General features: G+C 39.3%; 1 protein-coding gene across 11 annotated transcripts in view; it reads right to left on the bottom strand.

Moving 5' to 3' along the window:
- PHKB (phosphorylase kinase regulatory subunit beta) overlaps window positions 1-13,415 on the bottom strand; it is a 216,033-nt gene that overhangs the window by 33,583 nt on the left and 169,035 nt on the right. For all 11 annotated transcript variants that reach the window (XM_032614033.1, XM_032614023.1, XM_032614024.1 and 8 more), the window contains 2 exons: window positions 1,157-1,218; window positions 913-1,075 (listed from right to left, as the gene is read on the bottom strand). In XM_032614033.1, the coding sequence (XP_032469924.1) occupies window positions 913-1,075; window positions 1,157-1,218 (225 nt within the window). The remainder of the gene's footprint in view (window positions 1-912; window positions 1,076-1,156; window positions 1,219-13,415) is intronic.

The raw sequence follows: 13,415 nt of genomic DNA, 5'->3' as shown, positions 1-13,415 counted from the left end.
AAACAGTGGGTAGCTTCCTGGGATAGTAGGATTTAATAATCAAATTTTCCAGGAAACAAGATAAGTAATGAATAGAAAATATGTTGTCTACAAGCATTAACACTGATTCTGCCACTCTTTGAGAGATTCGGCCAAGTCATTTAATCACTCCCTTTTTGACTTTAATTGTTCATAAATGGGAGACCATGTTGCTGTCAACCCAATGTGGAGAGAAGGATGAAAGGAGGGGATGTATGTAGACCACTTATTATATGCATTATGTTTTATGCCTACTATATCATATTCATGCTTATGTCGATCCATAGATAATATCGATCAATCACAAGAACTGGTATCTGACAGGTTATATATTTAGCCTACATGCTCAAATTTGTATGGTCTAATAAAATGTCACTGTGTTTATAGCTCTACCATTAGAATTTCATTTCCTTTGATACGTACTATACCTTATACCCCCACCCCTCCTCCTTTAAAATGAAAATAACCTTAAGGAAGGTATAATACTAGGTTGCTAACATAATATTCATATGAATGTAGTTATAGGATTGCTTTCCTCGGTAACTGGAGAGACTCAAAGCAAGCATTAGACCTAAAAACTGAGACAGGAGAGAAGACCTGGGTTGGGAAAAGGCGACAAAGGGCACTGAAAGAGAAATCTGGAGATCCCAAAGGAAACTATACTTCTTTAATGGGTTACTCAAGACAACACACTCCTTAAGCATCTTTAAGACATCCACACTAATATCAGACCATGAGAACTACCTCTCATTACTGCCTCAGGTACAGACAGGCATCTACCTCCAGTTTAACTACAACCTTCTCTGGGAGGACAAGAAGAAATATCGTTTGCCCCTGGGAGTTCCTGCTCTGCCAACCTCACTCAGGGCCATGTGGGAATTGCATCTTCCTCACATTCAGTTTTTGAAGAATTTCATGGGTGGGTTTGTTTTTCCATTCAGTAATGGTGACATCTGGCTGCTGTTCTTCTTCAGGAGCATTGGAGGTACTGCTTTGTCGTTTGACTTTTGAATGTTTGGGAACTTCTAGTTCCTCAAAACTCTTAAATTCTGGAAGCCTAGAATTTAAAAGAAAAAGTTTCAGATTCCCTGCATTCCTAATGTAATCTCAAGAAACACAATAATCTAAAAGAACTTACTCTTCTGTGTCACTGATTCGTAAGAAGTCAAGTTGTTCTACCACAGCTCCAGATATTAGTGTCTGAAACGTGATTAAGAGTCACAGCTCTTAAATTCATCAAGCCACAACCTTATGATCTATGTACATACTTTTCTGTAAATACATAATACTTTTTAAAAAGTTTACTTAAAAAATATACATGACGTTGGGCTTCCCTGGTGGCGCAGTGGTTGAGAGTCCACCTGCCGATGCAGCGGACATGGGTTCGTGCCCCGGTCTGGGAAGATCCCACATGCCGCGGAGCAGCTGGGCCCCTGGGCCATGGCCGCTGAGCCTGCGTGTCTGCAGCCTGTACTCCGCAGCAGGAGAGGCCACAACAGTGAGAGGCCCGCGTACCGCAAAAAAAAAAAACCAAAAACAACCCCCATGATTTTTAAGTAACTTCTTAAATGAACATTCTACAATCAGACAGATTTTCACATACAACAAATCCCCCTGAAATAGAACATACACATCAAGCTACAAGCTCATGAGTCATAATAAATAGCAGAATCAACATGAGATGAATTGTTTTTTCTTTCCATCCTCTTATTTATTTTTAAGCTCAATTAAATTTCAGTATTTATTAAAATGTTAGAAAATAAAATTTTGAAATAAAAAAACATGAAATACCAATGTTGTCTTCAGAAAAGATAATTACGCTTTGGATTTTGCTACAGTAATATATTTCAGGGCTATCCAATGATGAGATGCTGCCAACTCTCCATTTTTCAGGATCATGAAGGTGTTGATTATCTACATTCTGGAAACCAATATTTGGTCATTTTATATTCCATTAGTTCCTGATTATAGCTTGAACAAACTAAATGAGGCCAAACTTGAACACAGTTGTTGTCTGTCAGTGGTTCATGGTGAATGTATAAATGAATGATAACCCACAATGATTCTTAGCACTATGTGTCACTTCTAATTATCTGATGAACTGTCAAATAAAAGTGAGAAATGTACTGCCCAGAAAATAAGCCATAAATTATTATTTAAAAATAAGTTAATTTTTCAGTCTTAATATATTATTTTCTCTATTTTCTCACTGTTCATTTCAAATGTGAAGCAATGGAAGTCTATAGAGTGATATTTCCTAGGATGCAGGATTACACCTACACATACTGCTCTCTAGTTAACTAGTCTGTTAGACAGATATTTACTGGACACTGATATATGCCAAGTACTATGCTAGGTATTGAGGAAACAGCATGAACAAAATTAAGTAGACAATGAACAAATAAAAACCTAAGTATGCAGAAAATATGAACAGACCAATCACAAGCACTGAAATTGAAACAGTGATTAAAAATCTTCCAACAGGGCTTCCATGGTGACACAGTGGCTGAGAGTCCGCCTGCTGATGCAGCAGACGCGGGTTCATGCCCCAGTCTGGGAGGATCCCACATGCCACGGAACGGCTGGGCCCGTGAGCCATGGCTGCTGGGCCTGAGAGTCCGGAGCCTGTGCTCCACAACGGGAGACGCCGCAATGGTGAGAAGCCAGCGTACCCCCAAAAAAAAAAAAAAAAATCTTCAAACAAACAAAAGCCCAGGACCAGATGGCTTCATAGGCAAATTCTATCAAACATTTAGAGAAGAGCTAACACCCTTCCTTCTCAAACTCTTCCAAAATATAGCAGAGGGAGGAACACTCCCAAACTCATTCAATGAGGCCACCATCACCCTGATACCAAAACCAAACAAAGATGTCACAAAGAAAGAAAACTACAGGCCAACATCACTGATGAACATAGACGCAAAAATCCTCAACAAAATACTAGCAAACAGAACCCCAAAGCACATTAAAAGGATCATACACCGTGATCAAGTGGTGTTTATCCCAGGAATGCAAGGATTATTCACTATATGGAAATCAATCAATGTGATACACCTTATTAAAAAATTGAAGGAGAAAAACCATATGATCATTGCAATAGATGCAGAGAAAGCTTCTGACAAAATTCAACATCCATTTATGACAAAAACCCTCCAGAAAGTAGGCACAGAGAGAACTTTCCTCAACATAACAAAGGTCATATATGACAAACCCACAGCCAACATCATCCTCAATGGTGAAAAACTGAAACCATTTCCTCTAAGACCAGGAACAAGACAAGGTTACAACCCTCACCACTACTATTCAACATAGTTTTTAAAGTTTTAGCCACAGCAATCAGAGAAGAAAAATAAATAAAAGGAATCGAAATCAGAAAAGAAGAAGTAAAGCTGTCACTATTTGCAGATGACATGATACTATACATACAGAATCCTAAAGATGCTACCAGAAAACTACTAGAGCTAATCAATGAATTTGGTAAAGTATCAGGATACAAAACTAATGCACAGAAATATCTAGCATTCCTATACATTAATGATGAAAACTCTGAAACTGAAATTAAGAAAACACTCCCATTTACCACTGCAAAAAACAGAATAAATTATCTAGGAATAAACCTACTTAAGGAGGCAAAAGACCTGTATGTAGAAAGTTATAAGACACTGATGAAAGAAATTAAAGATGATACAAATAGATGGAGAGATATACCATGTTCTTGGATTGGAAGAATCAACACTGTGAAAATGACTAGACTACCCAAAGCTATCTATAGATTCAATGCAATCCCTATCAAACTACCACTGGCATTTTTCACAGAACTAGGAAAAAAATTTCACAATTTGTATGGAAACACAAAAGGCCCCAAATAGCCAAAGTAAACTTGAGAAAGAAAAACGGAGCTGGAGGAATCAGGTTGCCTGACTTCAGACTATACTACAAAGCTACAGTAATCAAGACAGTATGGTACTGGCACAAAAACAGAAATATAGATCAATGCAACAGGATAGAAAGCCCAGAGATAAACCAATGCACATATGGTCACCTTATCTTTGATAAAGGAGGCAGGAATATATAATGGAGAAAAGACAGCCTCTTCAATAAGTAGTGCTAGGAACACTGGACAGCTACATGTAAAAGTATGAGATTAGAACACTCCCTAACACCATACACAAAAATAAGCTCAAAATGGAATAAAGACCTAAATGTAAGGCCAGACACTACCAAACTCTTAGAGGAAAACATAGGCAGAACACTCTATGACATAAATCACAGCAAGATCCTTTTTGACCCACCTCCTAGAGAAATGGAAATAAAAAGAAAAATAAACAAATGGGACCTAATGAAACTTCAAAGCTTTTGCACAGCAAAGGAAACCATAAACAAGAAGAAAAGACACCCCTCAGAATGGGAGAAAATATTTGCAAATGAAGCAACTGACAAAGGATTAGTCTCCTAAATTTACAAGCAGCTCAATATTGAAAAAACAAACAACCCAATCCAAAAATGGGCAGAAGACCTAAATAGACATTTCTTCAAAGAAGATATACAGATTGCCAACAAACACATGAAAGAATGCTCAACATCATTAATCATTAGAGAAATGCAAATCAAAACCACAATGAGATATCATCTCACACCAGTCAGAATGGCCATCATCAAAAAATCTACAAACAATAAATGCTGGACAGGGTGTGGAGAAAAGGGAACCCTCTTGCACTGTTGGTGGGAATGTAAATTGATACAGCCACTATAGCGAACAGTATGGAGGTTCCTTAAAAAACTAAAAACAGAACTACCGTATGACCCAGCAATCCCACTACTGGGCATATACCCTGAGAAAACCATAATTCAAAAGGAGTCATGTACCAAAATCTTCATTGCAGTTCTATTTACAATAGCCAGGACATGGAAGCAACCTAAGTGTCCATCAACAGATGAATGGATAAAGACGATGTGGCACATATATACAATGGAATATTACTCAGTCATAAAAAGAAATGAAATTGAGTTATTTGTAGTGAGGCGGATGGACCTAGAGTCTGGCATACAGAGTGAAGTAAGTCAGAAAGAGAAAAACAAATACTATATGCTAACACATTTATCTGGAATCTAAAATAAAAAAAGGTCACGAAGAACCTAGGGGCAAGATGGGAATAAAGACAGAGACCTACTAGAGAATGGACTTGAGGATACAGGGAGTGGGAAGGGTAAGCCGGGACAAAGTGAGAAAGTGGCATGAACATATATACACTACTAAATGTAAAATAGCTAGCTAGTGGGAAGCAGCCGCATAGCACAGGGAGATCAGCTCAGTGCTTTGTGACCACCTAGAGGGGTGGAATAGGGAGGGTAGGAGGGAGGGAGATGCAAGAGGGAAGAGATATGGGGACATATGTATATGTATAACTGATTCACTTTGTTATAAAGCAGAAACTAACACACCATTGTAAAGCAATTATACTCTAATAAAGATGTTTAAAAAGAACAAAAAACAAATAAAAAACCCTAAGTATGCTATGTCAGATGATAACTGCAAAGTTGAAATGAGAAAGGCAGGGGATGGGGAATGCTGGGGCAGACAAGTAGGAAGAGGCAGGTTTGCCATTTTATGAGTTATTAGAAAAGACTTCTCTAATAGGGTGACATGTAAGTAGAGACTGAAGGAAGCATTGCAGTCAACAATATGGATCTGAGGATAGAGTGAACAGCAAGTGTAAAGGTCCTGAGGCAGGAGCATGCTGGGTATGTTTTAGGAGTAGTAAGGAGGACAGTGTGGCTGAGTAGAGTAGATAGGGGAGAATGGTAGGAGATGAGGTCAGAGAAAAAGGTCCAGACCATGGGCATCACTATTGGAAGAACTCTGGTTTTCACTTAGTGTGAGAGAGGGGGTCATTAGAGGCTTACGATATGTGACATAATCTAACTGCCCTATGACCAGGTAGAGTAGGAAGAAGCTAATAATTGTGTTATGGCCAATAGGAATTTAGGAGACTACTATAAAAATCTAGGTGACAGATGATGCAGCTTGGACCATGATGTTAGTGCTAGAGGTGATGGGAAGTGGTTAGATTCTGAATGTAATCTGAGGGTAGAGAAAATTGGATTTGGTAATGGATTGTAATGTGGGCTATGAAAAAAAAGAGTCAAGAATTTTTAACTCTCAAAGCTGATAGCCAACACTGAAAACGTAAGAAAAATAATTTTGATTTAATATTTTCTATTTTTATTACCCTACCCACCTTAATTCAGCTCATAAAGTAAATGTTTAATCTGAACTAACAGACAAGTTCTAGATTCCATTCCATTAATAAGCTTTAGAGCTTTCAATTTGAAAAATTCAATTGGTTGCACAGAGTCCTCAATTAGTTTTTTTTTTAATTGAAGTATAGTTATGTACAATATTATATAAGTTACAGGTATACAGTATAGTGAGTCACAATTTTTAAAGGTTTTACTCCATGTATAGGTATTATAAAATATTGGCTGAATTAGTTTTATAAAAAATATTGTAATTAATTTGCTATGCATTAATACCTCAGTTCTGATGGTAATTAAACAACTTAATATTGATATGTATGTGTCAAATGCAATATAGTATTCAAAAAGGTATCCTGCTCAGTGATATTCAAATATATCCCAACAGGCCTTTTCCAACTGAACATACCACCCAAGAATGTACTCCACCCCATTATTCTGGCCCCCTATCTGGCTTTATATTTGGTTCTGCTCCCCTACTAGAATAAGTCTCATGAGATCAGGGACCTTGTATATTTTTTTCACTATTATATCTCTGCTGCCTAGAGAGGGTACTCGGTAAATATTTGTTGAATCAATGAACCAATATCTACATACTTCTTACAGAGAGAAGAGTAGTGAGCAGAGTACTCTGGGAATGCAGAGATGAGTAAAGCCTGGTCTGATAGAGTTTTCAATCGACACAGAGAAGCAGACACAAGAAACTAGCCATACCTAAAATAAGAGCTACAGCAAAGCTCAAGGAAAATGCCACAGAAACACACTGGAAGGAGAAATTAATTCCAGTCTTGGAGACTTCGCTAAAGAGGTGACATTGACCTAAGGTATAAAATTAAAGTATGACTTAGAAGGAAAAAAAGAAAAAGGCAATTCTAGAATACAGTAACAGCATGAGCAGGAAAAAAAAATCAATTTCATTAAAGATTTTGAAATTACTCAGTATACTTGAGGAGTAGAAAGCAGGGCTGGGAATGAACTGCATGAAGACATGTCCTGGGTGATGCAGCTAGGAAGTGATGCTGAGGCCCAATGATGAGAGATTGTGGACCACAAGCTAAGGACATTTGGAAGGGCCTGAAATAAAATCCCAGAGAAGTTACATAGGTGCTATTTTTATTTACTATATTAAAGAGAAGACAAAGGCTGGTATGGGGGTATGAGGGGTTGTTTAATGGGTATAGAGTTTCAGTTTTACAAGATGGAAAGAGGCTTATTCTCTGGTTAAGACTCTGTATTCAAGGGTATATATAGGGCACAGCAGAGAGCAGAAGATAAAAAGATTAAACAATGGGAGAGAGAGGGAAGGTGGTGGAGGAGTAAGATGCGGAGATCACCCTCCTCCCCACAGATACATCAGAAATACATCTACACGCGGAACAGCTCCTACAGAACACCTACTGAACGCTGGAAGAAGACCTCAGATCTCCCCAAAGGCAAGAAACTCCCCACGTACCTGGGTAGGGCAAAAGAAAAAAAAGAAAAAGCAGAGACAAAAGAATAGGGATGGCACCTGCATCAGTGGGAGGGAACTGTGAAGGACGAAAGGTTTCCACACACTAGGAAGCCCCTTCGCGGGCGGAGACTGTGGGAGGCGGAAGGGGGAGCTTCGCAGCCGCAGAGGAGAGCACAGCAACAGGGGTGCGGAGGGCAAAGCGGCGAGATTCCCGCACAGAGGATCGGCGCTAACCGGCACTCATCAGCCCAAGAGGCTTGTCGGCTCACCCGCCGGGGCAGGCGGGGCTGGGAGCTGAGGCTCGGGCTTTGGTCAGAGCACAGGGAGAGGACTGAGGCTGGCAGCGTGAACACAGCCTGAAGGGGGTTAGTGCACCAGGCTAGCCAGGAGGTAGTCCGGGGAAAAGTCTGGACATGCCGAAAAGGCAAGAGACTTTTTCGTCCCTCTTTGTTTCCGGGTGTGCGAGGAAAGGGTTGCTTAAAGGAGTTCCAGAGACGGGCGCGAGGCGCGTCTATCAGCACGGACACCAGAGACGGGCATGAGATGCTAAGGCTGCTGCTGCCGCCACCAAGAAGCCTGTGTGCGAGCACAGATCACTATCCACACACCCCCCTTCTGGGAGCCTGTGCAGCCCGCCACTGCCAGGGTCCTGAGATCTAGGGACAACTTCCCCGGGAGAACGCACGGCGCGCCTCACACTGGTGCAATGTCACGCTGGCCTCTGCCGCTGCAGGCTCGCCCCGCACTCCGTACCCCTCCCTCCCCACGGTCCGAGTGAGCCAGAGCCCCAATATCAGCGGCTTCTTTAACCCCGTCCTGTGTGAGCGAAGAACAGACGCCCTCCGGGACCTACAAGCAGAGGCGGGGCCAAATCCAAAGCTGAGCCCAGAGAGCTGTGAGAACAAAGAAGAGAAAGGGAAATCTCTCCCAGCAGCCTCAGGAGCAGTGGATTAAATCTCCACAATCAACTTGATGTACCTGCATCTGTGGAATATCTGAATAGACAACGAATCATCCCAAATTGAGAAGGTGGACTTTGAGAGCAAGATTTATTATTTTTTCCCCTTTTCCTCTTTTTGTGAGTGTGTACGTGTATGCTTCTGTGTGAGATTTTGTCTGTATAGTTTTGCTTTCACCATTTGTCCTAGGGTTCTATCGATCGGTTTAAAAAAATTTTTTTTCTTAAAATTTATATTTTATTTTAATAACTTTATTTTATCTTACTTTATTTTATTTTCTTTTATCCTCTTTCTACTTTTTCTCCTTTTTATCCTGAGCCGTGTGGATGAAAGGCTCTTGGTGCTGCAGCCAGGAGCCAGGAGTCAGTGCTGAGCCTCTGAGGTGGGAGAGCCAACTTCAGGACACTGGTCCACAAGAGACCTCCCAGCTCCATGTAATATCAAATGGCAAAAATCTCCCAGAGATCTCCAGCTCAACACCAACACCCAGCTTTACTCAACGACCAGCAAGCTACAGTGCTGGACACCCTATGCCAAACAACTAGCAAAACAGGAACACAATCCTACCCAGTAGCACAGAGTCTGCCTAAAATCATAATAAGTCCACAGACACCCCAAAACACACCACCAGACGTGGACCTGCCCACTAGAGAGAGAAGATCCAATCTTATCCACCAGAACACAGGCACTAGTCCCCTGCACCAGGAAGGCTACACAACCCACTGAACCAACCTTAGCCACTGGGGACAGACACCAGAAATAATGGGAACTATGAACCTGCAGCCTGCAAAAAGGAGACCCCAAACACAGTAAGATAAGCAAAATGAGAAGACAGAGAAACACACAGCATATGAAGGAACAAGATAAAAACCCACCAGACCTAACAAATCAAGAGGAAAAAGGCAGTCTACCTGAAAAAGAATTGAGAATAATGATGGTAAAGGTGATCTAAAATATTGGAAATAGAATAGAAAAAATGAAAGAAACATTTAACAAGGACCTAGAAGAACTAAAGGGGAAACAAGCAATGATGAACAACACAATAAATGAAATTAAAAATACTGTAGAAGGGATCAATATTAGAATAACTGAGGCAGAAGAACGGACAAATGACCTGGAAGATAAAAGAGTGGAATAACTACTGCAGACCAGAATAAAGAAAAAAGAATGAAAAGTACTGAGGACAGTCTCAGAGACCACTGGGACAACATTAAACACACCAACATTCAACTTATAGGGGTTCCAGAAGAAGAAGAGAAAAAGAAAGGGACTGAGAAAATATTTGAAGAGATTATAGTGGAAAACTTCCCTAATATGGGAAAGGAAAAAGTTAATCAAGTCCAGGAAACACAGAGAGTCCCATACAGGATAAATCCAAGGAGAAATATGCCAAGACACATATTAATCAAACTGTCAAAAATTAAATATAAAGAAAACATAATAAAAGCAGCAAGGGAAAAGCAACAAATAACACACAAAGGAATCCCCATAAGGTTAACAGCTGATCTTTCAGCAGAAACTCTGCAAGCCAGAAAGGAGTGGCAGGACATATTTAAAGTGATGAAGGAGAAAAACCTACAACCAAGATTACTCTACCCAGCAAGGATCTCATCCAGATTTGATGGAGAAATTAAAACCTTTACAGACAAGCAAAAGCTGAGAAAGCTCAGCACCACCAAACCAGCTTTACAACAAATGCTAAAGGATCTTCTCTAGGCAAGAAAAACAAGAGAAGGAAAAGACCTATAATAACAAACCCAAAACAATTAAGAAAATGAGAATTGAAACATACACATCGATAATTACCTTAAATGTAAACGGATTAAATGCTCCCACCAAAAGACACAGACTGGCTGAATGGATACAAAAACAAGACCCATATATATGCAGTCTACAAGAGACCCACTTCAGACCTAGGGACACATACAGACTGAAAGTGAGGGGATGGAAAAAGACATTCCATGCAAATGGAAATCAGAAGAAAGCTGGAGTAGCAATTCTCATATCAGACAAAATAGACTTTAAAATAAAGACTATTACAAGAGATAAAGGAGGACACTACATAATGATCAAGGGATCAATCCAAGAAGAAGATATAACAATTGCAAATATTTATGCACCCAACATAGGAGCACCTCAATACATAAGGCAAATACTAACAGCCATAAAAGGGGAAATTGACAGCAACACAATCATAGTAGGGGACATTAACACCCAACTTTCACTAGTGGACAGATCATCCAAAATGAAAATAAATAAGGAAACACAAGCTTTAAATGATACATTAAACAAGATGGACTTAACTGATATTTATAGGACATTCCATCCAAAAACAACAGAAAACATATTTTTCTCAAGTGCTCATGGAAGGCTCTCCAGGATAGAGCATATCTTGGGTCACAAATCAAGCCTTGGTAAATTTAAGAAAATTGATATTGTATCAAGTATCTTTTCCGACCACAACGCCATGAGACAAGATACCAATTACAGGAAAAGATCTGTAAAAAATACAAACACATGGAGGCCAAACAATACAATACTTAATAACGAAGTGACCACTGAAGAAATCAAAGAGGAAATCAAAAAATACCTACAAACAAATGACAATGGAGACACGACGACCCAAAACCTATGGGATGCAGCAAAAGCAGTTCTAAGAGGGAAGTTTATAGCAATACAATCCTACCTTAAGAAACAGGAAACTTCTCGAATAAACAACCTAACCCTGCACCTAAAACAATTAGAGAAAGAAGAAAAAAAAACCCCAAAGTTAGCAGAAGGAAGAAATCATAAATATCAGATTAGAAATAAATGAAAAGGAAATGAAGGAAACGATAGCAAAGATCAATAAAACTAAAAGCTGGTTCTTTGAGAAGATAAACAAAATTGATAAACCATTAGCCAGACTCATCAAGAAAAAAAGGGAGAAGACTCAAATCAATAGAATTAGAAATGAAAAAGGAGAAGTAACAACTGACACTGCAGAAATACAAAAGATCATGAGAGATTACTACAAGCAACTTTATGCCAATGAAATGGACAACCTGGAAGAAATGGACAAATTCTTAGAAATGCACAACCTTCTGAGACTGAACCAGGAAGAAATAGAAAATATGAAGAGACCAATCACAAGCACTGAAATTGAAACTGTGACTAAAAATCTTCCAACAAACAAAAGCCCAGGACCAGATGGCTTCACAGGAGAATTCTATCAAACATTTATAGAAGAGCTAACACCTATCCTTCTCAAACTCTTTCAAAATATAGCAGAGGGAGGAACACTCCCAAACTCATTCTACGAGGCCACCATCACCCTGATACCAAAACCAGACAAGGGTGTCACAAAGAAAGAAAACTACAGGCCAATATCACTGATGAACATAGATGCAAAAATCCTCAACAAAATACTAGCAAACAGAATCCAACAGCACGTTAAAAGATCATACACCATGATCAGGTGGGGTTTATTCCAGGAATGCAAGGATTCTTTAATACACACAAATCAATCAATGTGATACACCATATTAACAAACTGAAGGAGAAAAACCATATGGTCATCTCAATAGATGCAGAGAAAGCTTTCGACAAAATTTGAATTGAATTTCAACAAAATTTGAATTGAATTTGAATTTCGACAAAATTCAACACCAATTTATGATAAAAACCCTCCAGAAAGTAGGCACAGAGGGAACTTTCTTCAACATAATAAAAGCCATATATGACAAACCCACAGCCAACATCGTCCTCAATGGTGAAAATCTGAAAGCATTTCCACTAAGATCAGGAAAAAGACAAGGTTGCCCACTCTCACCACTCTTATTCAACATAGTTTTGGAAGTTTTAGCCACAGCAATCAGAGAAGAAAAAGAAATAAAAGGAATCCAAATCAGAAAAGAAGAAGTAAAGCTGTCACTGTTGGCAGATGACATGATACTATACATAGAGAATCCTAAAGATGCTACCAGAAAACTACTAGAGCTAATCAATAAATCTGGTAAAGCAGCAGGATACAAAATTAATGCACAGAAATCTCTGGCATTCCTATATACTAATGATGAAAAATCTGAAAGTGAAATCAAGAAAACACTCCCATTTACCACTGCAACAAAAAGAATAAAATACCTAAGAATAAACCTACCTAAGGAGACAGAAGACCTGTATGCAGAAAATTATAAGACACTGATGAAAGAAATTAAAGATGATATAAATACATGGAGAGAAATACCATGTTCTTGGACTGGAAGAATCAACACTGTGAAAATGACTGGACTACCCAAAGCAGTCTACAGATTCAGTGCAATCCCTATCAAACTACCACCAGCATTTTTCACAGAACTAGAAAAAAAATTTCACAATTTGTATGGAAACACAGAAGACCCCGAATTGCCAAAGCAATCTTTAGAACAAAAAACGGAGCTGGAGGAATCAGGCTGCCTGACCTCAGACTATACTACACAGCTACAGTAATCAAGACAGTATGGTAGTGGCACAAAAACAGAAACATAGATCGATGGAACAGGATAGCAAGCCCAGAGATAAACCAATGTACATATGGTCACCTTATCTTTGATAAAGGAGGCAGGAATGTACAGTGGAGAAAGGACAGCCTCTTCAACAAGTGGTGCTGGGAAAACTGGACAGCTACATGTAAAAGTATGAGATTAGAACACTCCCTAACACCATGCACAAAAATAAGCTCAAAATGGATTAAAGACCTAAATGTAAGGCCA

This window comes from Phocoena sinus, chromosome 19 (genome assembly GCF_008692025.1).
Source record: "Phocoena sinus isolate mPhoSin1 chromosome 19, mPhoSin1.pri, whole genome shotgun sequence".
NCBI lineage: Eukaryota > Metazoa > Chordata > Mammalia > Artiodactyla > Phocoenidae > Phocoena > Phocoena sinus.
The sequence above is the reverse complement of the archived record's forward strand: the minus strand, read 5'-3'. Positions and strand labels throughout refer to the sequence as shown.